Raw genomic sequence first — 27,186 nt, 5'->3', positions numbered from 1 at the left:
CTAAGTTGATCTACATTGAATTGAATTCCATACTTAATAATAGTTATAATAATAATAATAATAATAATAATAATAATAATAATATCAGGCACAACACAAACAACAACAGCACAGCCGAAATACTGATAACAATAAAATTATAACAATAGTATTGATTTTAAGGACCTCCAAGTACGCTCGCCAGCGACATCTGTTGGGTTTCTTAAACATTTAAGAACAACATCGATAAGAAAGCAAAACAACATAAACGCAATAAAACAGAGCCAGACACAACAATATTATTGTTATTTTCATTATTATTATTTATTGTTATTATTATTATTTTTATTGTTATTATTATTTATATCAATATTACTTGTACTGTTTATGACTATTGTGATCATTTTTATCATAGATAAAATAGAAAAGAATGATGAGAAAATATTAGTAATACAAATATTATTATTATTTATCCGGTATAAACAATGAAAAATGAATCCTGCAATAAATGTTACAACTACAGGTGTATTTGGCGGGTAGCAGGTAAAACATTTACTGGATCAACAACGAAGCAATAAAAACATCATTATCGTAAACAACATAAACAACAACAAAATAACAACTAAATAGTATAAACAACAATCTTTCAACAACCAAATAACACTTGAAAAGAGACAACAAACATTCTTCACATCAAGCACCATCACCAAACCAACCAACAACTACAACTGCCAAAATGTCAATAAACAGCAACAAAAAAGTGACCCTAATGTCGCCAACAAACCAATCAACAAAATCGGACAACAGCACAACAAACCAATCCGTGCGATCAACCAACAGCTCTATCCGGAAGCAATCCCAATCGGCTGAAAACAAATACAAAGCTTTAATGATAGAAAAACGGATACTAATAGCTGCTTTCATTATCGGTTTATTAGCGTCGCTAGTTTTTCTAATATGTTTTTCAACGAAATACTGGATAATTGTGAATTTTAAAACTCCGAAACCACGAATTGACGAAAGAGGGGAACATTTGAAGGTCGGTCATTACCATGGACTGTGGACTTTTTGTAGGATTGAGTTGTGGAAAAATTCGACGGTTGAAGGTGAAGGTTCTTGTGGTGTGTTGCTGTTGTTGTTTTTGATGTTATTGTTGTGTTTGATGTTGCCGTTGTTGTTGTTGTTTTGCTATTGTAGATGAATTTTTTTTGTTTCGCATGCTGCTGTTTTGTTTATTTTTCACGGTGGTCGTAGTAATTTTTTGTAGCAGTTTATTTTTTTTGTTTGAAAACATTCGTGTGAATGATGTTCATGTTAGATTTTAAACGTTCATGGTATGTTTTTCTGTTATGGCTTGTTAAGCAAATAACAACATTCACGATGAAGAAGATGATATAGATGATGATGAAACTAATAAAATGATGAACTTGGAAGATGGCAAACAATGCATATTCGTTACCTCCAAACGAATGACTTACATCTTTTTTAGTAAATGTTTGTACCTGATAAACAAACCGCCCTTGAGCCTTGAGAACCTTTATTATCATCATCATCATTTTCATCATCGTCATCATTACTATTAACCTCATCATCATAATTCTCATCATCATCATCATCATCATCACCATCATCATCACCACCATCATCTTCATCATCATCATCATCATCGTTATTCTTATCATCATTCATCATCGTCAATATTTACTATTAAAATCATAATTGTATTATTTCCATTTTGTGTCAGAGCACAACTGCGCCAAAATGTTCTTCACTTTCCCGGAGGTGTGGAAGCCCCGAACGCCCCCACAGAAACTGGCCATGGAGTACAAGATGATTGGTTGGTTGGTCGAATGGTAGATTGGTTGGTTGGTTAGTTGCTTGTTTGGTTGATTAGTTGGTTTGTTGGTTAGTTGGTTGCTTGATTAGTTGGTTTATTGGTTGGTTGGCTGGCTGGTTGATTGAATAGTCGGTTGGTTGGTCGGACGGTTAATATAAGGTTAGGTTTAGTTTGGGTTTATATTTTTATTCACCATTTTGACTAAATAATATCATCAACAATGTCATCAGTATGAATATAACATCATCATAAAATCATAAAACTAACATCATAAATAACATCATCAAATCACCATCCCAATAGAATTCGTTCGTTTTATCATCTCATTTATCACGTACAGATTTCAGGCGGTCGACAATAGCAGTGGGCATAATATCATTATTGTTCGGACTCCTATCGCATATATTCACGTATTATTCTATAGACCAACTGAGGTACATGTACAAAAGGTTGTCTGGCTGCCTGCATTTAATATCTGGTTCGTTCGTTTGTTTGTTTGTTTTTTGTATGTTTTTACGATCGTTCGTTCGTTCGTTCGATCGATCGATCGATCGATCGTTTGTTTGTTTGTGTGTGTTTTAAGAAATTCATCTTTTAACTGTGAGCAACAAAAGCATGGAAAAAACTCCAACACCAACAATAACATTCATATTATGATGTTCCCATCATCATCAAATTTTTAAGCTGTGGAAAGGTATGAAAGGTGAAGCTAATTCAAAGACGTGTTTTTGGATGATTGTATGTACCTATGCATTTATGTATATTTGTATGTATGTTTGATTGTAGGTTTGTATGTATGTTTGAATGTATGTATGCATGTAAGTATGTATATGTGTGGCGTGTTTGTGTGTGTGTGGTTGAAGCATGATAGAGGCAAATAATGCAACTTTTAAGGAGTTATTTCTTTCTTCAGAATAAAGAGTTTTGTGTTATATGATATATGGCCCGCGTCTGTAAATAGGTATTAATAAGAGAGTATATGCTGTTAAATATATATGCTGTTAAATATATATATATACATATATATATATATATATATATATATATATATATATATATATATATATATATATATACATATATATATATATAAGTGCTTAAAATATGAAAAATCATATTTGTAAAAGATTTTAAAAATATGGAACAAACCAAACGTGAATAATTAAATGAATGAATGAGAAATGGGGGGGGAATGAATAAACAAATGAATGAATAATCAAACGAATCAATTAAAGCGATTTTTTTACAAGCTGTACAAATAAATATAAAATAATTTCTCCTAATGACATTTCGGCTATTCAAATAACACGCACGGTTTAATTCTAATCATCTCCTCTCTGATTTTGTACTGTGCGACTTAATTTCTATTTCGCATTTGTCAAATCTCTATTGCTATAAAATTTTTTTAATGAAGATAATAGTAATGGCAATGATGGTAAAGAGGTTAATGTTGACGATTACGAAGACGACGACGATGATGATGGTGATGATGATGATGGTGATGATGACGGTGACGACGATGATGACAATGATGAGGACTTCATTGATTTCAAATATGAGTACAAAATGAAAATAAAAACGTCATTCTGAATATAAATGAACAATTGAGTCTATATATGAAAAAATTAAGTCAAACAATTTTTATGTACTCCATCAGACGAAAAACTTACAAGACAAAAAACACACGAAGCGTAAGAAAAAACTGCTTTGCTGTGTTTATGCTTATTCAGAATCGCTATATTTTTGGCATTGTTTTTTAAGATGATGTTTTCATAAGTGAATAAAATGTTTGCCATGCCGAATATCATAAATAATTTAATGTCTTGTATAAACAAATAGAAACATACACATATATAGATTCATATGTGTGTATAAGTGTATGAATCAGTATATGTGTGCGTGTGTGTGTGAGACAGTGTGTGATTGTGTATATGTGCGTGTTATGTGCGTGCGTGCGTGCGTGTGTATGTATGTGTATGAGTCAGTGTTTGTGTGTGTGTGTGTGTGTGTGTGTGTGTGTGTGTGTGTGTGTGTGTATGAGTCAGTGTGTGTGTGTGTATGTTTGCGGGCCTGTTATTATATTATAATGAGTGAATATATTAGCTTGATAATATATTGATTAAAATAAAAAAATTCTAAGCTGCTGCCAACATTATTGATTTCTTAGTAGTTGTTTCGCGGTGGGTAAATGTTGATTTATTATTTTTATTATTTTTATGTTTATGTTTATTATTATTTTCATTCTTATTACCATTCTTAAACAATGTTATTAAAAGTATAACATTTTAATATGTTTAACAGCAGTTGCAACGAATTTTTTTCATTGTAGACCTCATTTAGTGAGATGCACTATCAAATGCCTTAAATTTTTACATAACTTCTATTTACCAAATTATGATGATAATATAACTAAAAATTATATTAATTAATTAATTAATTAATTATTATTTATATTCAATATTATTATTTTATTATTATTATTGATATGATTAAAATATATGAAAGTGAATAATTCATCGTTCAAGTGAAAAGGTTTTTAATCGCGAACGCCTAGCTAAAATGCTTCTAACCTTAATGAGCTAAAATGCTTCTAACCTTAATGAGATAATACCAGGTTTAATTGATAAATTAATGGCCTGTGTGCTGTCATTAATTTTAAAATGCGTTAGAGCTGTTAATCACCTAGGCTGTAGTATGAAAATAGCGTCGATGTTAGATATGTTAGAGGCACAAATTGATTTTATCGCATAGCTAAGTTGAGCCAATGAAAACAGAATTGAAACAGAATTTGTATGATGAAAAATAATTGAAAAATTTCATTGAATCCAACGTGCCTATAGCCACAAAAATGTCAATAAAAACAACCAAATAGCCATATTTTGTAGTGGTTCTTACACAGACCATAGTCTTCTGAACCACTTTAAACCCCGTTAATAATAATAATAACATTTTTTAATGCAACAGCTGCTACATTAGCAAAAGCGCAACAACTGCAACAACAACAACAACAACAACATGATTCTACAAGGATATTGCTAAAACTTGACCATGGTATGACCAGTATTGAAAATGCGTACTGAATTATTTACTAGACTAATCCCAAATTGCAAATTATTTATTTTCTTCTGGCATAATGTTTTTCATAGATTTTATCTAGAAATTTTTTTTTCACTTTAATTTCAAGGTCTGGATATTCAAATTTGCATCATTAAAACGGGGTTTCCATTAGCTTAATTAAGCCACACCAGCAGCATCATCATCGTCATCATTGACATCATCATCGTTGTCACTATCGTCATCATTGTGAATGATATTATCACTATCACCGCTACCCCATTATAAAATAATGATGATAATAATAATCTGCTTAAAAATTTTGAAAAATTGAATGAAAGATTTTCGCATGTGATTGATCGAGCATGTCAAAGACGGTAAAATTTATTATCGATAGCAGGAGAAACATTCATTCATTCATTTTTTATTCTTTCATTTTTCTCCCTCTTTTTCATCATCATCATCATTACCACTATTTCATCGTCATAGTTGTAGGCATCAATTTATCATTACCAACATTGTCATAATCATTAATATCTACATCATCATCGTCATCGTCGTCATCTCCATTTTAATCATTTTCGTCGACAATGACGATGTTTTTTTATCAAAATCCCCACCATCATCGTCCAACAATGTTATGTTTATCTTGAAATAATTTCACCGGCCATCATTTACCGATGCAATCTGTTGTTGTACTCAGTGCTATCATCATAATAATAACAAATGTTGCTAGCAATTTTTGAATCATCCTCATCATCTTCGTCGTCGTCGTCGTCATCATCGTATCCTCTTTATCATCATCATCATTATATATCATTGTGTATTTCTTTGTAAACACATGATATGCCTGGACACACATGTTATTTGCGTAGAGATGGTAATGATGACAATGATGACGACGACCATGATAATGATGGTGAAAAATTGATGATAATGATATAGATTAAGATAATGATGTTGATTAAATGTTAATAATGATGTTGATACAGGTGGAATGATAATAATTATTAAGATGATGACGATTTAACGACAAAATGAACATGAAAATGATGATGAATGATTGAAATAATTACAAAAAGGCTGAATGAATGATTGAGTGATAACAATCTTTTTAAACAATGCCGACAATGATAATAATGTTATTTTTATATAATTTGCTAAAAAATTCCTATTTTTGTTCTTTGGAAAGGTCAAAAATAAGATAAGACTATTATCGGCGTCATTTTCATTAGCGCAATTATTATTTTCATCATTCGCAATGCAATCAGCATTTTTCGCCAGGAAAAGTTGGTGATAACGGTGTTTTTGTTTTTATCATCATCGATATCATCATCAATTCATCATCATCATCAAGCAGACTAATGACGTCATCATCTTCTTGCTTATTAACGACAATTGGGTCTATATCATTATCTGTAAAATCACAAACTATCATTTTATTCTTATCCATTATCAACTTTTAATCGCCATTGTCGTCATCATCACCATCCTCATCATCACCATAATTATCATCACCATCATCATCACCATCATTATCATCATCATTACCATCATCATCACCATCATCATCACCATCATCATCACCATCATCATCACCATCATCATCACCATCATCATCATCACCATCATCACCATCATCATCACCATCGTCGTCGTCCTCGTCACCATCACCGCCAGGTGCCACGTGTTGGGTGACGATAGAAGTTTTCAGGCAGATGCACAAATACGAATCGATAAACATGAAGACGTTTGTTCCCGAAACTGATGAAGTCAGGTAAATATCTCTTTCTCCTATTTCTACCTGGCTCTGACCACGGCTCCATCTTGGTCCTCTTCCACTTTTTAACATTTTTAATAATGATTTTATTAATTCACCCAAAAATTTTAAATTTCATCTGCCAACGGTTGTTATCTAACTCAATGTTAATCAACAAGTATCAATTTTCAATGATGAGTCGTTTAAATTTAGCTAAAACTAACTTTATTCTATTCGGTCCAAAAATTCGTTCTGGTGTTATAAATATTCATATTTGGTTCAAACATTCATTTCTGTAACCCAACAAGTGAGAACTTTGCCTAGTGACGTGTTTTTTTTAATAATACTTTGTTGAATAAAAAAAATAACATTCACTCATTTTCGTTTCAATCACTCACTCATAGTTATTTCACTCATTTACTCATTTCATTCAATCACTCATCTTCGTTTCATTCATTAGTTTATTTTTGTTTCATTCTTTCGTTCATTTTCGTTTAATTCATTAACTCACTTCATTCCATTCATTCATCCTCACCCCCATCATCACCATCATAGTGACCACCATCGCCAGTCACCATCATTCACCCCCATCCATCCATCCACACAGTTTCGGCTGGTCATACTACTTATTGTGGATGTGCCTAATCTTCCACCTCATTCCTGGCATCGTTTTTCTCGTCTTCTCCCGCAAGAAGAAAAGAAGTAAAGCCAGGAGTCTGAAAGAGGCCCGCGAAAATGAGCCTGTCGTCTTGGGCAGGATATGATAGTTACGATGGTGATGATGGTGGTAGTGAAGGTGGTGATGATGACGATCATGGTGATCATGGTGGTGATTATGATGGTGATCATGATGGTTATCATGATGGTGAAGATGGTTGTGAAGATGACGTTGACGATGATTGTTATGGTGATGGTGAGTGATATTGATAATGATGATGATGACGATGGTGGTGATGGTGATGATGGTGGTGATAATGGTGGTGATAAGGATATTGATGATGATGACGATGATGACGACGATAATGATGATGATATTGTTAAATATTTTACCAAACATGATCGTAAACATTATGGTAATAAATATTATATACAAATTACATACTTACTTATTATTATTTAGCTTTATTTCAATTTAAATATTATCTTCGGTTTGATAGGTTGATAGTGTAAAAGTGAATTTGTTTTTATTGCTCAGTGTATGATTGCTTGTTTGCTTATATGTATATGTCTGTATGTTTGTATGTGTGTGTGTGTGTGTGTGTGGTGTGTGTGTAATTATGTTTGTATTTATGTGTTTGTATATTTGTGTTTGTGACATGTTTGTAGTAGCTTTTATTGATTATTTTTCATTTTGCTTCAGATTGTTTAGCCTATGTTTTTAATTGCATTTAATTCATTTCAAATGTCATATTAATGGGCTGTCTTTGTTTGGAATGGGTCACATAATGCTTGGAAAACGAATAATGGCGGTGATGATGGAATGATGGTGATGGAATGATGGAGACTAAAAATTATAATAATGCTGGTGAAAATCATTGCATCGTTTATGCGTTTTAATAACCTTTTGTCATTGGTTTGTATGTCTTTATGTTTTTTGGCGGGATTTTTAATCAATACATTTTTCAATATCTTTCATTAATGTATTTTATTTATTTATCTATTCATTCATTTGTTCATTCATTCATTCGCTCATTTATTTCAATTCAAATTATTTATTTAAACTCATCTATTAAATCACATGTTTCATTATTTTAATTTTTGATAGTATGATTTGGCTTATGCTAATTTAAATTAGGTGTTTTGTATATCTTTGTATATGTTTTGTATACGCTTGTTTGAATGTTTGTTGTTAATGTTTACATGTGTTGGTCTCTTGCTCGTTCATTCATTCGTTCGTTCGTTTGTTTGTCCTTTCGTTCATTCATATATTCATATACTCATTCATTTATTCATTCATTCATTTATAATTTTGTTTATTTGGATAGAGAAAGATGTTTGTTACTTTTTAAAATTTGGTTTAACTTAACTGTTCAACTGCTCATTCATTCATCATATGATCGCGTGATTTAATAATAATTTGAAAGAAGTTTCGCTTTGTTCCTTGTCCCTTTCGTTAATGATAATAATTTCTATATAAAACTCTGCCTGCATATTTTGAAGTAAATTTTTTAAATTAAACTTCCAAATATATAAAAACTGAATGCATTTTAAGGCAATTACAATTGACAACAAGCTATTTCAGAGCTATTTTTATTTACGAAACAATGAGTTAGTTTCCGTAATACATACATAAAAACAAATTGTTATGAACATACAATTAGCGCACACAAACTTACTTTATCTCTCACTCTCTCTTTTTTTCTCTTTCTCACTCTCTCTCTCTCCCTCTCTCTCTCACACACACAAAACACACACATACACAAACAATGAAACAGTAGTAGTATGAATGACGAACGTTGAGAAGATAGTAGATGTAAATGCACATGCATACGTTTCATAGATTATACTAATCAATTAAACATTGCACTCCTCAACCAATACATTAAATCTCTATTTCAATTGTCTACACATCTAGTCCCAATCCAAATGCAAAAAATATGATCTCTTTGTCTACATCCTATACGCTAATAGCATTTGTACAAAACTACAATCTTAAAAAATATGAACACGCATTTGAAATTAATAAACACACATTCTTTCAAATTAGATTCATGTCGTTTCAATATAAACAAAAACCAAACACAATAGCACACAACCATATGTGCACACGCATACGTGAACATTTTCTAAAATCAATAGACATCCTATTACTATGCGGATTATTAGATAGCATATGTGAAAGAGCTTAAACATATTAAAAAGTTTATCGTAATATTTGAGTATGTTTGCATTTTGCAGGTGTTTTTTGGCTCATATGATGTTGTATATAATGTCTAGTTGACGGCCTAAAGATATTTTGCTAACCAATATGTTGAAGGATCTGGCTGTTTGGCTTCCTTAGCTTATTGGCTTACATTCGAAATTGCATGTATTTTAAAAAAAACAACTAATACAATAGATCTATTTGACTAAAATATAGCAGATCAAACCAGAATTTTTTAGGGCTTTATTGTAATAAATAGGTAAGTTGTGGGTACGATAGCCGATTGACTCTGAATTTCAAAGTCCATAGTCAGAGATAAGCCTTGGTGGCCAGTGGTGTGCCGGCAATGGTTTACGGTATGGCGATGATTTACTATGTGGCATGGCCATAGTCTACTATCCACACGGCATCCGGACGGCAATGGTTTACTATCCGGACGGCAATGGTTTACTATCCGGTGCCCTGACTGTCGGGGAACCTCTGTGCAAGGAAGGAGAATGAAAGGTGACTTTCGACTATCGTACCATTAACAATTTAATATAGATTAGTTAAGGTAATTGAATAGGTAGATAGGATTATTTTTGTAAAGAAAGCAATTTGAGATGCAGGCACCGCTAAGCTTTCCGATGAGAATCTTCCTTTTCTCTATCTCTTTTCCTCAATGCGGGCTGTGTTTCAACAACAATCTCGAGAAGGACTGGTACCAGTTTTAGTATCTTTGTATGCCTACACATTCATATGTCATCGTATAGCTGTTTGTTGATTTTGTTATTTTTAATTTTTGTTGTAAAAGTTTATTTACTGATCAATTCAAAAAAATACGAAACTTTCATTTTAAAATTAATTTAAAATCATTTTCAGTGTTTTTTGTTTTGGCTATATTGTTTCCTATTACGTCATTTGTATTGTTTACTTCTTACTGTTTGGTTCGGCTGGTATGTAAATCAATAAAAGATTAATTTTTAAATTAAAATATGTATTGAATATTGATGTTGTTTTTGAATAAAAAGTTAAACTTTTTAAAAACTTGCTCTATGAAGCAACGAAATTAAAGTTTTGTTCGTATAATTGCTCTACCTTTCATTTTAAAAACATGAATTTGTAGGAATGAATAAAAACCATTATTTATAAATTTATTTTTTGAGTAGATATGACAAAAACATATCAGAGCCTTTGTAGTTACATTTTTTCATGTTTATGATTTGAACGGAAATTTAATATTTTCTGTAAAGCAAAAATCAATACACAACCAAAAATCGTCAATAATGCGAAAAATCCAATAATATAACCACAAAAAAATCAAAACATCTAACCGGAAACTAATAATACAAACAAAATTGTCGTTATAACTTTTCAGCATCGTTAGTGACGTTTAAATAGTAACAGCCCCAACCAGGTAGCAAAAAACTAAAAGATGTCATCCTTTCAAGACCTGGTAGACTTATCATTCGGTGGTCCTGAAGATGGACAAGTCAACTTCAATGCTCTCCACTCTCTCATGCACGCAATCGTTTATAAGTTGGTCGTCGTTTTGTGGTCACTTTGTCGTCGACTCAATTTGTCTTATCATCTTTTTTTATCAACTATAACATCATTCTTGTCACACAAAAAACACAAATTCTCACACAAAACAAAAACTCTAAGATTAAAACTATCAGACGAGAAAGCCTTAGTAGACAACGAAACTATAGAGAAGATCAAGGAACACACAAAAAATTTTGCGCTTCTCAAGACACTTAAAGAAAGGTAAGCCGCTGACGTTTTGCTGTCTGAGTTGCTGTAGCAGTGTTCAGTGATGTGGCTGATGTTGTTGATTTTGTGGTTGTAAATGTTATTTTTTTGTTGTGGAGTCACAACTTTATCGCATCTTTCTGCTGGTTAGAGACTGTATTTTTTGTAAATGTGTATGTGTGTTTGTGTATGTGTGTGTATGTTTTTCTATTGCTAACTATGCGTTTATACTATTTATATTAATATATATACTTGCATGTTCATCATACATTTTTGTGATATTTTAAATGTAAAGTTTTACCAAATTCAGTTTATATTCGGTGTATTTAACATAGACAAATCTAAAAACCTTTAAAAATGAACGAATATTCAAATTTGTTAAAACATTGGAAACATGTATGCACAGAGAGGCACACGTACATAAAACACCGACCTCAAACAAACATAAATCAATCAATAACGGTTTCACCACAACAGACAAGTAAAGTAAACTAGGCCAAAATATAATGAATGGTTCTCTTCTTCTGCTTGCTGCTTCATAAAACATACGTTGTTATCTTTTGCCTGGCAAACTTTGGTCGATAATCATTATTATCCTCATTGCCATCGTGATTATACCATTTTGGTTTATCATCATTTGAATTGTCACCAGTACAATCTCAGTCACAATAATCATAACTGCCAATGCTGTTATCATCGTCAACGTCACATTATCTTATATAGTCATCACCATTATCAGCAGCAACAACAACAAATTTTCAGCCCAGCAATCGTCATTCTCATTACAGCAATTACACAACCACACAACTGCACAATCATCACAGCATCGGCCTTAACTCCTTTGTTGGCTTGGTGGAGAGATTGAAAATTTTAGAACTGTTCTGGGAGAAGTTGAACTCTTTGCCAACCAATGAAATCATTATAAAAACAACGGAAGCTAATGTTCCAAATCTCACGCCTCTGACTGACATGTGGGACAAAATTAAGGTCGCAAAAACTGTCGAGGCCTGTGAACAGGGAATCAAGAAGGTTCGATGGTTCATTCATGGATGGATGATTGAATGAATGAATGGATGGGAGAATGAATGAATGAATAAATGAACAAATGAATTACTGAATGGATGAACGAACAAACGAACGAAAAAATTGATAACCGTTGAAATGCCTGACTGAATTCGATTGCATAGAGATCCTCGCATGATGCAAGCAACGTGTGTGAATGCTTAATTTACGTGTGCTATGCAGTGCTACTTTGCTAAAATATACTAAAAAAGAAATGTAAATACATACTTCTGCAGATCTTATGCATGATGGATGACTTGATGAAGTTTGCGGCCGAGTTGGACCACTACAACAAAGAGCTGTTGGATGCCCTCCTTGGACCCCCTCCCGATCTTATGCCCGATAGCACGGGGGAGGAGCCTAAGAAGCCGCTTACACTGGTATGATTGGTTGACTGGTTGGTTGGTTGATTGACTGATTGGTTGGTTGATTGACTGATTGGTTGGTTGACTGATTGGATGACTGGCTGGCTGGCTGACTGATTGGTCGACCGGTTGGTTGGTTGACTGATTGGTCGACTGGTTGGCTGAGTTGTTCGATTGACAGATTAATTTGTTACATGGTTGGCTGTTTGATTAATTTTGTCTGTTTAAATTGCATGGTTATAAATAATTAAAAAGGTGTAGAAAGCTATTATAAGGTGGAAATATTTTATAGTTGAAAAATGGTTGAATAGAATTCAATCCAGTTATAATATTTTTTGATTTTTTTTCAAAATAAAAATTAATTGAAAAATTTTCATAACACGAAAATTTAATTTTCCGTTATTTAAAGAAAGAGGCCATAGAAGAACTAGGTAACGTGGCTAATCAGTTTGAGAAAAATGAATCTATGATGGTAAGAAAATTGAGAATGAATTAATGAATTAATGAATAAAGGAATCAATCAATCAATCAATCAATCAATCAATCAATCAATCAATAATGATAAAATGATCGTATCAATAAAATAATGATCGTGATAATTATTATGATTAAAATAGTAAAAATAAATAAATAAAATAGTAAATTAAAATATGAATATTATTGTGTTTGTGGTATTTTTAATTTTCGCCAGGCAAGCATAACAGCTCGCATGGGAGAAGGTAGCCTACCTAACGATGACTTTTTTGACAATCTGCCAACGTGGACTTTGTTAGAGCAACTAATGAAAGGCTCTTACGAGAATATATATGTACGTGTATATTCTGTTTGTATGTGTTAATTGTATTTGTATGTAGGTGTAGGTGTGTATATGTTTGTGTGTGCGTGTGTGTGGGCATGTCTAGGTTTACCGGATTTAACTTTTAAATGATTTTGTAACGCCTCTGTATGTTTTATTAAAATACATTGCAACTTCAAAGTACTGTTATCTTTACACCATTTCATCAAATTTGAACAACCATTACCAACTGGACAACGGCAGTCAGGTAAGGAGAAGCGAGAGATGGGGGAAAAACCGCTAAGTGAGGACATGAAAAAAATGCTGGGTGACCTCGGGGCAATGGTGGCCTACAATGATGAATTGCTTGCCAGGATTCAAACCATTGAGGTGCGTTTTGCAAATTTTACTTTTCAATCACCCATTTTTTAAGCAAATTTTTGTGTTCGGTTTCTATGTTTTATCCATTATTAATTTAATAAAAAATAAAAATATCAATTGATTATGTTGACTAGTTGGAATGGTTGAATTTTTTGTTATGTAGTCATCTTGCTAATTAAATAAGATTGTCGCAAAAAGTTCAATCAAAGATATTATCTGATAGTTTCGATTCAATTAAGTTTTATTTTTTAAACTTTCAAATTAAAACTCTTGAAGTTAGGCAAAAAACTTCAACCATCTGAAACATTTTTTAAAATTTGTCATCTCACCCACCTCGCCAACAGAACAATTTGCAGTATCTGACAGACAGAGCTGCTACGAAGGCAGACATTCAAAAGCTGAACGTGAAGATGGCAGAGGTCCAGGGCATTGGTTAGTTTATAATGCGTATCGTCATGTCTCTAATTAGGCAGTTGTTGAAATGCCAAATTCATTCGTTGTGTTGTTTTCAATTAAATTTAGACAAAATGAGATCGTTTTCTCAGTCAGGCATTTATTGTGTTGTTATTACCATCATAATCATACTTTGTGACCTGTCGACATCTCATCATGTTAATTAGTACAACATCTTTTCTCCAACCATCTTCTAACTTTCCACTGAATCCTTGACCAGCGAGTGCGGTCGACAGATTGCTGTGTCGCATACAGGGCTCGGAGGACCAGCTCTGTTGCTTACGGCAGGTTCGTCGTTTCCAGATGAAGTTCTTGAAATGCACGTGGTGTTTCAAAGTCATTTTGTACGCTTTCCACGTTATAGGCACAAAAAATAATTTAATTATGAAATGTTTTACAATATTATCTAGCATAACTCTCATTTTGCGTAGCCAATCAAAGAACTTACTTTAAAAAAATAAAACCTTACCTTATAAAACAATAACAAAAATCAACAACTGCTCGAATACAAAAAGGTTATAAACAAGATATACGGCTGTGTGAGTAACAACACCAGCCAGGGCAGCAGCCAAGGTGTCATCGCGTGTTTGGGCGGGAAGGGTGAAGGCGCCCAAATTTCTAAAAATAGCACATCCAATCCGAGTGGAAGTGGTGGTGGTGGGGTGAATGACAACCAGCTGAAACTCTTCATGGATCAGTTGACGAAGGTGGAGTGTGAGTTGGATGCAATCAAGAGGAACCTCGTCTCTGTCGATGGTATCAAGGCCGATGTGCAGGTTCGCTTAGGAAATATTAAGATCAGAAGTTCGGTTACAATTTTTGTATTAATTCCTTTTTTAAAAATCAAAAATTATTTTGTCATCACTTTTACATCCATCAGAATTTATTTTCAATCGTCAACGAGTTGGATGAGAACAAACTTGATAAATGTCTTCTGGCCAGCGTCCTAGCTCACGTTAGTATCATGACGTCGTTAATTATGCTGTGACATCATGTCTCATAAAGTGACGTCACATCACATCATGTAATGTGAACGTCACAAATAATTTACACTTCAAAATTCAACCGAGCACACAGGCGATTCGACAGCACTAACATCACTTAAACTAGATGTAACTATGATATTTTAAGTAAATGTTGACAACACAGGCACGCACATCTGGCATTAAATAATAATGAATCATATCACGGAAGATCACATCACATTCTATAGCCTTATAAATAAATCACATCGAACTAGACTACATCAAACTGGCAAACATCAATAATTCTCCAGAAAGCTGACAAAAGCCAAGTGGAAGATAAAGTATCTCAATCCTGTTTCGAGAACACGTGCACAGGTCTCAGCAGTGTCATCAACGACATTCTGACGAAGATTCTTGAAAATGTCAGTTGCCACAGATGTATTTGGTGTTCTTATTTTTGTGTTATTGCACTTGAGGAGACATCAGTATTGTAATTGTAATTTTAGTTTTTGTTTCATTTTGTTTTTGTTTTAATGACGCAAAACACATACTGCTAAAATATTCGTACATGTAGTTATTATAACCACGACACTGATAACGAAATTTAATAAATGTAAATTTCAGGACGCAGAATGTAGGAACATATTCAACCAGCTGGAGAAGATGGTGCAGTTGAAATCGGACAGGGAAGAGCTGGAAGCGTTGAAGGACCAGTTGGAGGCCAAGTTGAAGTGCATGGCGAAGAATTTCATGGGCTTGCAGAAGTTCATAAGTGAAGAAGGTTTAGCTATCGCCACAGATTTATGTTTTTACTTTCTGAAGATTTGCTTTTTTAAATTTTTAAAAAGTATCAAACATGAAATTAAAACGCATAAAAGTTAATATTAAAAGCAAGATATAAATAAAATTAGAGTTTTGTAATTTTTAAAAATCTATAATATGCCATCAAATTTTTATTTGGTCGGAAAAAAAACTTCAAAACTAGGTGAGGGAGATGATTCGATGAACTTCAAGAGGAACGTCAACCAGAACCAGAACGATGCCCCAACTCCCAACACGCAGGCATCAACTCCGCAATCAAAGTCAGTGCCACCCACTGTTGCACCCCTTGTCAGGTTTTTAGTTCTATCAACTTTCAATTTTTTGACAAACATATTTTTATGTTTTGTTTTATTTTGAATTTTACACAAATATTGCGGTTTTTATCCTTAATACCATGAATAGCAGCTAGTAAAAAAATAGCATCGCCAATTTTAAAAAATTAAAAAAACACATACACAGAGCTCCACCGTCCTTGCCTTTGAACCCGGGACTGTCGGGTAACAAAATGATTCGACAGTTCCCTCTCATGGTGAAAGGAACAGAACTAAAAGGAGCCAATCCTACCGTACCAGCTTGGTTAAAATCATATTTTTTAATTTTATATTTGTTTTGAGATAAGTGAAAAAAATGCCTAATTTCGATTTTAAATATTTCTTCAGGATTATCACTTGCTTCAATATGAAAGCTCTAAAATATGTGTACTATTTTATTGAAACTATCTGATTACAAATTTAATAAAACTTACTAGCCAAACTGCATATTTATACATCAGCAGCACTTTACTGACTGCGCACACATAAACATTTCATGATTGCAATTTTGCAGCGGTGTTAAGTTAACAGCAGGAACAGAGGTTAAAGTTCAAACGAAGAAAAATAGGTCAGATTTTGATGATGATGACAAAACGACGATGATGATTTTAATGACTATTGCGATTACAAAAACAATGAAGAAGATGATGATGGGTAAGAATGATGGATCGTATCAAAATTTATACACTGTTAACAAAAATGATAGAGAATTAAAAAGTTAATAAGAATAAAACTTTTTTAATTGTAAAAAAATGTTTTTGCAAACTCGACAATAGTAATTATAAAATCGCCTTTTTAGTATTGAAGATTTCAAGCCTAACCAAGAAATTTGCAAGTTCGTGAATTGATTTTCAAACTTGTTTTTGCTATATTCAAATTTATTTATTCTTTATTCATACTATGTTAATTAATTATTTATTATTCAATAAAATAAAATTAGATGAATAGTTTAAATTTTTTTCAATATTTAAATTTATTCAAAATTATTTTCTAAAAAATTAATTTTCGTAGAAATCTCTTGCTAGGAAAAGTTTGTTTTCAGCCAATCAGTTTTGATTTGAAATAAAGTTTAATTTTTGAATTGAACTGTTGACTACTGTTATATGGTGTTTGATTTAAACAGAATATACACAATCGTTATGATACTAAATAAATTTTGTATTTCATGTTATTCAATGCACTATAACGTATAAACAATTTGTTACGTGAATTCTTCTGAAGGCTTCACAAAAATAAGAAAGCAGTTAAAAATATTTACCGCACCACACAAAAGCACCACAAGCACACCACAACATCACACCACAACACACCATGTGACTCACCGGCTAGGGATCGGGACCGGCCACCCAACATCGGGTCTACGACTCCATCCCAACACTTCCGGACGTGAAGGAATTCGTGGCGGCCTGCCAGCAGAACCTCTCCCAAACCATGAACACGTTGAGAGCTTGTTTGTCCGGTACTAAACTAGCTGCTCCTTGTAAAGTGGGATTTGCTGAAAAGTATGTCTACTGATATATTTACTATTTAATTGGAATTTTTCTTCGAATGAAACGATACAGCACGAAACATAGTCAAATATAAGATATAACGATACGAAACGCCAATGGTTATTGAAAATAACTAAAATATTTCAATATTTATTACATATCAGTCATTCTCTACAAAATTTAATAAATTTTATTTTTAGAAGCAACGCTGTTTCTCGAGACTCGAACGAATTCTCGACGAACGTAACAGCCAAACTAGCGGACAAAACAGTTTACTCAGCTCTTCTCATAGGTTCAGATCAGAAGAACCAGCTGACCATGGATTTCGAAGGAAAAACAGCAGAACCGTCGAAAGACTGATAAAAAATTCAAGCACCGCTCACAAAATATTATTTTGATAATGAGTTGCTTGAGAACAAATATAAATACAATTTTTATAACTTTTTTATCTTTATATTTTAAATTTTTTTACTTACACACTTTTACTTTTTTTATTAGTTAATAAAATTTTGACTGTATTAGTTAAGAAAAATCCATTAATCTGATGTTTATGTCCATTCACGAACCTTCGGCTAAAAATTTTTACCTCAACGTGTTTGTTTTTGTTTCATTATTAATCAAAGCCCAGCCCTTGATAAAAAAAACGTCACTGATATCTCATCGTTTGTTTTGATATTTCAAAAATAAATAGAGTAATTTACTTTCTTCTGAAATTTCATCTTCAGGCGATTAAGTTCTGCGAAAGTTTTTGATATGCAAATTGAAGAAAATGATCCATAGATAAAATACGCTTAAATTAATCAGCCTCTAGCCTAGTGACTTGCCAAACGTCTGATTAACGTAAAAATATTTTATATTAATCCACACGATAACGAAACACCCTCATAGAATACGTTGACCGTCAGCTCTTGGCCAGCACATCACATTCGCTGCTAAATCTTCACTTCCACTAACCGCATACTTTGACTTTAGCTTCACTTCAAATCATTCACCACTTCTAAAACATGGGTGAAAGAACAAAAACAAAGCATTCGAGCAAGACGATGATGAAGATGAAGTTGCACGAGATGATTGACTATGCCATCGGAGGAGCCGAGCGTGGGGAGATCAACATCCACGCCTTGAGGAAATTCTTCAACTTTATCCTGGAAAAGTTTGTCGTTTTAAAAATTATTTCAACCAAAATTTTTTTTCTAAATTGTTCACAACTACAGAACTGGCATAAGTCGCGAGATCGCCTTCATAGAGCCAGAGACAACAATTCTGAACGAAGCGGAGAGAGTACAGAAAAATCAGCCAGAACCGGAAAATACAGAGATAAAATCCTTGGTCAGACCTGTCATTCTCAATCCCAACCACGGGTCACAAGAAACGAACAAGTTTGAAGACACGAGGATATTTTCTCTCTGTGGACTCGAGTTAGTCGTTGTGATGGTTTGTTGTTGATGTTTCTGCTGGTTGTTGTCGGTTTGTTGTTGTTGCAGTTGTTGATTGTGGTTAGCTTCTTATTTTGCTAAAATGTCAATTTGTGATAAGTTTTCTAACTCTAAGTTACAAACATTACCAAAACATACGCGCTAACCTTCGTAATTAATTGATTGATTGATGGGTGGATGGATTGATTGATTGATCGATCGATTAAGCAAAAAAACATCAGTAAGGACGTAAAAACACATACAGATAAACAAACAAACCTACGCACAAACAAACTTACACACACCTGCCAGTCGTTCACTGGAGTTAAGTTGCATCTCAATAGGCTCGCTGTTTAGAGGTGTGAAAGAGATGGAGCAAAATACGTTGGAGGTGGAGGAGCTGCCGGAGCAATACGACCTTTTGAGGAGTGTCAACCCGTATGAAAGTATGACACCGACAATTCTCACAGAAGCCTGGAAAATGTTGAAAACCATCAGACAGATTTTTAAAAACGAGGCTGAGTTGTCTGAGGTCGGCTGCTGAAGTTGTGTTGCTGTGTGCGTGACATATATCCAATGTTTAATCGATTATTATTTTAAGAAAAGAAGATGAATAAAAATTGAGATTAAACAAATAAATATTTAATTAAAAAGTTAAACATTCATTTAAAAATGTGTAAATTTTGATTTCAATTATTTTTCGCCAGGCCAACCTCCGCTTTGAACAGTACAAGTTGAAAATGGCAGAACTGAAAGAGTTTAATGACGAAATCAGAAAAGGTGGCAATATATTTTTTTTAAACTCAATTACGTTTTTACAAATAGTTTAAAATTTTTAAAAAGATTTAAAAAAGTTTTAAAAGTCGATTATTCTTCTTCAAAGTTCCCAAGAACCAACAAAACACAAAGCGTGTAAGAAGCAAGTGATATGCGGGAATCCTCTTATTCTATTTTCGAACCGGGTAACTTCGAAACAGGACCAGTCGACTTCAACCACTAGGCTATCATGCCTTTCAATTTACATAAAGATTACATAAAAATTAGATAAAGTTAATTATATCTATATAATATAAAATTATTAAATCGGAGTATTATATTTATTATACCTTCTTAGTATATATGTAGTCTTAGTATATGACTACATCTTAAAGATTTTAAACAGCCAAAATCTTTTCCTTTTATGATATTTCAAGAGTATTTATAATTATTAGCATATGTGTAGAATATTATTATTAGTATAGTATCTATAACTAACAATGAAATATATACTTGGTTTTCCATATTTGAGTTTAGTTTAGCGCGCTTAGCAACGCCAAATTTTAAATTTGAAAAAAAACCGTTGAAACGTCATTAATCGTTTGCATTTTTACGATTTAGGTAAATTATGATTTGTAGTTTAATAATTTAAATGATAAATTTAAATGATAAATTTATTTTACTTCATATGAATGATGACGAAAATAATTTTTCCAGGTGTAAAGGAATTAAATAAGGGAAACGTTGACGACACAGGTAGGCCAATTACTACCGACCCCTTCCAAGCCGTCGTACGTTTAATTTAATTTAATATTTAATCAATATTTAAATTTTAATTAAACCGAATTATGAATTAAATAATTAATAATAAATTTTAGTTATAAATCGTATTTTTGTATTATTTAACAATTTTTAACATCATCAACGTCGTTGATTTTTCTCTCAGAAAACAGCGCTGAACAAAGTGCACGTTGTGTTGGATCACTACCCACCGTATCTGGAAGCACTTGTGTGCTTTGAAATTATTTTATTTTTATTATTTTATTAAAAATTTAGAATATTATAAAAAATCGTAATTATTTTTTTCGTTTTTATAATAATAAGCTCAGGCCATGCCGAATTTCGCCAAGTTCTTACCTGGTTTCAATAATTTTTCTGTAATAAGATAAAAGGCTTTTTTCTTGTCTGGCGTTAACACTGTTTGCAAACAGAAATTTGTATTTGCAAATAGCAAGCATTTTCGACAATGAATAATAAATATATTTTTTCTGCTCTATCACAGAACACATCCTATAAAAAAAACTGTTTCTAAACTATCACCAACTCTGTCATCTTCATCGTAACCACTTTTATTGTGGTCATTATCGTCATCCTCATCGTCACCATCACCTTCATCCTCATCATTAGCAAAAAGCGTGGCAGCAAATGGGTACAGGAACCCTTCCATCCACACTTTTCTTGGACAATCTCCCCTCATTTTGCGGAATTGAAAGTCTCATCATTTCCAATCCACTGTGCTACACCGTAAGTCTGGGTCGTCATCTCCATATTAACCATTCCCACCATTTTAATCATCACTTCATCTTTATCATCATCTTCAGCTTAATCATCGCTGCGATTTTAATCATCACAACCATCTTAATCATGATCACTATCATCATCATCACTGACAGCCATATGAAGCAAGGAAATTTGTAGGAGACGCTGCTCCCACGAAGACCCTTCAAACCATCTGCCTCAAACTCGCCCAGATGATCAAGTACAATGACGAGAAACTGAGAAGACTCAAGGCTATCGAGGCACGATGATGATGACGACGATGTTGGCGTTGATGATGATGATGATGATGGTGATGTTGTCAACGAGAATAAAGATGGTTACGATGATGGTGGTGATTAGGATGATGACGATGATAATAATGACGAAGATGATTCCGATGACGAATCGATGTCGAACCGTTTGAATAATGAATAGTTTTATTCATTATATTAACTTTCTCTTTGCTAACATATTTCTTTATTTACTTACTCACTCACTCATTTACATTACTCACTCACTCACTCATTTGTTTTACTCACTCGCTCACTTACTTTACCCAGGTTCAACTGGAGAACTTGAGATTGAAGAATGCCACAAAGAAAGAAGCGCAGAAACTAATTGAGAGAATGGCCGAAGTTGACGGCATTGGTACGTATATATTTTTGTATTTGTTTGTATTGTATTGTATGTGTGTGTATGTTTTTGTAATGCATGTATGTTTTTGTAACCGTATACACGCGTTTTTACGCGATTAACTTTTGTTTTTAATTTGTATAACTGTTGACGAAATTTGTCTGTTAATATCAAAAATTCTTCAAATGATGATTTCTCGTGTATTTGAACCCAGGAACGGCGACAGAAAGATTGCTGTGTAGAGTTCAGAAATGCGAGGACCTGCTCTGCAATATGAGACAAGTTGGTTCATTTTTCGATTAAAATAATGGAAGTCAGTTAAAATACTGACCAGCTGAATATCTGAATGAATGGGTGTCTAAATTTTTCAATCGTAAACTTATTCATCAACTTGATTAGCATTTATTTAATTAATTTTTGTTTTCAACAATTTACATCTTTCCATTGAGTCATCCTTCTTCGCGGACTTTCATTGATATTACCTCCACACCGCACACTTCACACTAACGGAACCACCTCACAAATTATCTTTCCAATTGAAACAAACTCGCCAGGTAGTGAACAAGGTGTACGGCTGCATAACGGCCAACCCGATGACGAGGTACGAGTCGGAGCACATCTGGGCCTGCCTCTTCAACCCTGAGGAGATGCCCAACATGAGCAACGAAGATGACACCGGACTTACTGAGATGCAACTTAAAACCTTTCACACACAGATCACTAAGGTGTGACCTCATATCAAGTTCTAGAATTATCGCGGTGTCGTCCTACCTCGGGATACCGGGTCTCTGGACGCAAAACGAAGATTGATTGATTGTTGATTTGTCATTTTTTGATGAGTTACAGCAGGAGTGGGCAAACTGTGGCCCAATGCGGCCCGCCAAGCCATTTTATGCGACCCGCGAGGCCCTGTACGTAAAAAAAGTCGTCAACCAGACATTATTACGGTAAAATATTTGATATTTTTATACATATGCGGCGGTCCTCCACTGGTAAAATAGTTCTCAATGCGGCCCTGACACCAAAAAGTTTGCCCACCTCTGAGTTAGGGAAATTTTTCGTTTTATGTATCGATGATTTTGAAGTTTAAAATATGTGTTTATGATTGAATAGTTCCAATATTCTGATTTTTAATTAAATGGAACCGGACTGAAAGCATTCGGCTGATTGGTTGGAAGATTAATTTTTAGTTGAGATGCTCAATATAATGTAAGTAAGTAATCGACGTTTTGAATAAATTTCTCTCGCAATTTTAAATAGCCATTTAAGTAATTTACAATCTTTTTTATCGAATATAGAACGAGTTAATTTTATTACAATACTAAAGTTATTCAAATTTTATTCTTACCTGGTCAGATTGATTGTGAAGCGAAAATTATTGAAAGAAGTCTCGTGAACGTAGAAGCCATGAAGATCGATGTCAAGGTTTTCTATTATTTGCATCATCATCGTCGTTGTCGTCATCACTTTCTTCATCAGCCTTTTTTTCATTTTCAACCTCGTTTTAATATCATGACATCTATATTGACTGCAACGAAGAATGTATAATTTCTATCATTATTTTTATCGTATAGGTAGGTATCTTATCATATCTTATCTATTTACGTTTGATATTTTCTAGTTATTAATTAATCTGATTTTAAAATCAATACGAAAAATTACCGTTAGAACTTATTCTCAGTGGTGAACGAGTTAGATGATAACAAACTGGACAAATGCCTCTTAACCTCTGAACTTGCAAAGGTCAAATTTCGTACTATCATTAACATCACTGTTGATATCATCACTTTATCATATTTCATCTCATCATCAGTCGTCATTTTCGCCAACAATGTATTATTATTACTCGATAAGCTTGATGATTGTAATGTAACAACAATATTCATAATAAAATTGAATTTCAAATAATAGCAAATAAAACGATTCTAATAACAATAAAACTAAAACTCCATAAACAACTGCGAAAAAAAATATAGAAAGCCGACAAGAACCTAGCGGATGGAATGGTGAATCAGTACTGCTTCCAACAGACCTGCGAAGGCCTGCATTCAGTCATCAATGAAATTTTGTCCAGGATACTAGAAAATGTCAGATGGACGATTTGATTAATTTTGTAATGGTCAATGTTATCTAGTTATCTGTTAATTTTGTAATTCATGTTTTACGTGACGTCATTCATTCATTATACTTATTTTTACTCATTCAATTCTTTGATTGTAATTAATTATTTTTATCATGGCCTGTAGTTTCCAATTCACGGTTGTTGCATTCATGTTCTCCTGCCTCTATCACTTTGCATTGAGTTTTAGAAAGTTTACTAATAGGACAGATGATAAAACTATTAAATTTTTGGGATATTTCATCTAGTCACTTTGCAATATATTAAAAATAATATTGGATAAAGTAGCTAATAAACATCACACCTTTAAAATGCATAAAAAAACCACGATAGATGCACGCACATCCTTCAAACAGGACAAAGAGTGCCACAAAATCATCTCCTACCTGACGGCTAAGATCAACACGAAAGCCGACCACGAGGACTTCTTGACACTGAAGGATCAAGCGGAGAATAAACTTCGCTGCCTGGCTAGGAAGCTGACAACTTTACACAAATATCGCACCAACAACAGCCTCAACAATAACATCATTTCATCCGCTAACGCTAAAGTGAATGCTAACGCGAATAACCAAATGAAAGCAAAAGGTTTGAAGTCTCCTAAATTGGCTCCAATTTCGTTGAACAACAACGCCGACAGTAACCATGCAACTACTTCAACACGCAGCAGCATAGTGGCCGCTGCTGTTGCGACGTTGGCCACTAACAAAGCCACTCCTGACTGCGACAATCGAATGAAGAAGAAAATAAAAAATAAATTGGTGCCCATACCTCGACCACTGACTGCAAACAGTGACCTCAAAGCCGGGACATCATCTCAGAAGAGGGTTTCGAATAACGCCAACAACAACAACAACAGCAGTGTCAACGTTAACAAACCCAGTCGCTGTAACAGTAGTAGCAACATCAAAACTAACAGAATCGTCACCGCCAATAACGGCAACCACCAAAACAACAATAATAATAACAACAACAACAAAGATAATAGCAACAAAAATGATGATGATGGTAGTAATAATAATAATAATAATAACGATCACAACAACAACCAAGCTTGGCCAAGTGATAACAATAACAATGAAGACATTAACGACGAAGATAATGAAGATGATTACGGCGATGATGATGGTGGTGATGATAACGGTGATGATTCCGATAAAATCCATGAATACGATGATGAAGAAAATGATGATGACGATGATGATGAGGATGATGATGATTGTGATGCTGATGAAGAAGAATGTAAAATTGCAGATGGAGAACGTAAGTGCGAACAAAATCTTGAAAATAAAATTTATTTGGAGAATAACAACAAAGAGGACGATAAAATCAAAAATGACAAATGTGACGATGATGACGTCATCATCATAAACAGCAACAACAATAACGTCACGCATTACAACAACATTGACGAAGACGCCTATTGTATCACGTTTAACAACAACAATGATCTCATGATAAACAACGACATAGTGAACATCAACATTGAGACCAACAACATCGCATCGGCTAACAACGAGACAAGCAACAACGTGTTAGCAACCGGCTTAGGCAACAACATGTTAGCAACCGGCTTAGGCAACATCAGTCTCAGCAACCACATTCTCAACAACGGCAACAACAGCGACGGTGGCGATACGGTGTTGGACGAGGAGGATATGTCACTCATCGCTCATCTGCTTGACTACCAATGCTACAACAACGACGAACTTTACGATGACTTCTACGACAGCCTGTTCAACAAGAGCAACCAAACCTTCAACAACAGCAATAACGACGACGTTCACATCATGGACTCAGCTGATGTTGAGGTTGACGAGAATTTAATAAGAAATGAATCTGGCAACAATGCAAAAACTGAACAGGAAACTAAACCAACTACTGAACAGCAGCAACAACAAAAAGAAAACAACATCAGTCAAGTGGAAGAGAACTTCAACAGCGATTCAAAAACCAACATAAACAACGGCTTGAACAACGAGAATGGCGCCGACGAGAAGCAGCGCAACACCAGCTACGCCGACAACAACCTCGACAACAACCTTGACAAACATCGTACAAGGCCCATCACAAACATGACGCCGGATGAACTTAATATTGAAATCCTCATCCAAGAAGCAGTTAAAAGAACGATCAACGGCAAATTAGAAGCCTTGTACAAACAGTACGGTGCCGATTCAAGTAGAAATGAAGCCGAAAGTAGCAGCAACCACCACTCAAACAACATCGACGCTGGCAGTGACGATATGCACATTTGCGAGCCTGATTTAAATGCTAATATTGATCCCAACGCCAACAATGATGGTGACAGCGATAATCTTGTTGCTAGTCGTGACAGCAATACTAATGTATGCAACAATGTAGATGACGTGTTGTCGGGTTATCACAGTGAAATGAACGACCTAACAGCCAGATATAAACAAATTCTCGCAGAATATTACAGCAGAACAAACATGGAAAACAACGACGACAGTAACAACAACAATAGCAATGAAAACAACAATAACAACAACGGAAATGATGATATCGTCATGAAATTGTACAAACAATTCACGAATAAATTAAAATACACAAAACATCCAAGTGATAAAGAAAAGGAAGGTGGCAAAAATGATAAGAACGATGATAAAAATGATAACAACAATGAAAAATGCAGCCTGGACAAAATGATGGAAGATTTGAACAGTATATCACTCGGGTGTGATGGAAAAACTTGCAGGTGCTCAAAAGGATGTTGCAATTGATGTAGAAAGTAGATTCACACGAATGATTTTCTGCCTTACTAATTAATTGCTCATTACAATTCTAAAGAACATTTTTTTGTTTCAGTTTGTTGTTGATGTTCTGGCTTGTTTTTTTATCAATGTTTCAACTAAT

At 33.7% G+C, this 27,186-nt stretch overlaps 4 protein-coding genes across 4 annotated transcripts; all 4 read left to right on the top strand.

Moving 5' to 3' along the window:
- Nucleotides 1-715: 715 nt before the first annotated feature.
- Nucleotides 716-4,896, top strand: HELRODRAFT_175217 (hypothetical protein; the record flags this gene model as incomplete). Its single annotated transcript, XM_009022653.1, has 4 exons — nucleotides 716-1,091; nucleotides 1,724-1,802; nucleotides 2,164-2,294; nucleotides 4,781-4,896. The coding sequence occupies 4 exons, from the start codon at nucleotides 716-718 to the stop codon at nucleotides 4,894-4,896; spliced, it is 702 nt and encodes a 233-aa protein (XP_009020901.1).
- Nucleotides 4,897-10,906: 6,010 nt separating this feature from the next.
- HELRODRAFT_192399 (hypothetical protein) lies at nucleotides 10,907-18,438 on the top strand (the record flags this gene model as incomplete). The annotated part of the gene is made up of 17 exons (XM_009022652.1): nucleotides 10,907-11,010; nucleotides 11,137-11,238; nucleotides 11,701-11,704; nucleotides 11,986-12,252; nucleotides 13,060-13,122; nucleotides 13,342-13,458; nucleotides 13,690-13,815; nucleotides 14,151-14,238; nucleotides 14,480-14,547; nucleotides 14,775-15,035; nucleotides 15,140-15,214; nucleotides 15,536-15,646; nucleotides 15,849-16,005; nucleotides 16,210-16,306; nucleotides 16,506-16,611; nucleotides 17,687-17,859; nucleotides 18,048-18,438. 17 exons carry the CDS (start codon nucleotides 10,907-10,909, stop codon nucleotides 18,205-18,207), a joined length of 2,079 nt encoding a protein of 692 aa, XP_009020900.1. The 3' UTR covers nucleotides 18,208-18,438.
- A 413-nt stretch (nucleotides 18,439-18,851) lies between these two features.
- HELRODRAFT_175215 (hypothetical protein) lies at nucleotides 18,852-20,824 on the top strand (the record flags this gene model as incomplete). Its single annotated transcript, XM_009022651.1, has 5 exons — nucleotides 18,852-19,000; nucleotides 19,062-19,265; nucleotides 19,575-19,794; nucleotides 19,970-20,042; nucleotides 20,736-20,824. The coding sequence occupies 5 exons, from the start codon at nucleotides 18,852-18,854 to the stop codon at nucleotides 20,822-20,824; spliced, it is 735 nt and encodes a 244-aa protein (XP_009020899.1).
- A 1,359-nt stretch (nucleotides 20,825-22,183) lies between these two features.
- On the top strand, nucleotides 22,184-27,053 carry HELRODRAFT_175214 (hypothetical protein; the record flags this gene model as incomplete). The annotated part of the gene is made up of 7 exons (XM_009022650.1): nucleotides 22,184-22,205; nucleotides 22,405-22,472; nucleotides 22,745-22,915; nucleotides 23,547-23,615; nucleotides 23,859-23,933; nucleotides 24,167-24,277; nucleotides 24,666-27,053. 7 exons carry the CDS (start codon nucleotides 22,184-22,186, stop codon nucleotides 27,051-27,053), a joined length of 2,904 nt encoding a protein of 967 aa, XP_009020898.1.
- Between the last annotated feature and the right edge of the window lie 133 nt (nucleotides 27,054-27,186).

Source organism: Helobdella robusta (assembly GCF_000326865.2).
Source record: "Helobdella robusta unplaced genomic scaffold HELROscaffold_32, whole genome shotgun sequence".
Lineage (NCBI taxonomy): Eukaryota > Metazoa > Annelida > Clitellata > Rhynchobdellida > Glossiphoniidae > Helobdella > Helobdella robusta.
The sequence above is the reverse complement of the archived record's forward strand: the minus strand, read 5'-3'. Positions and strand labels throughout refer to the sequence as shown.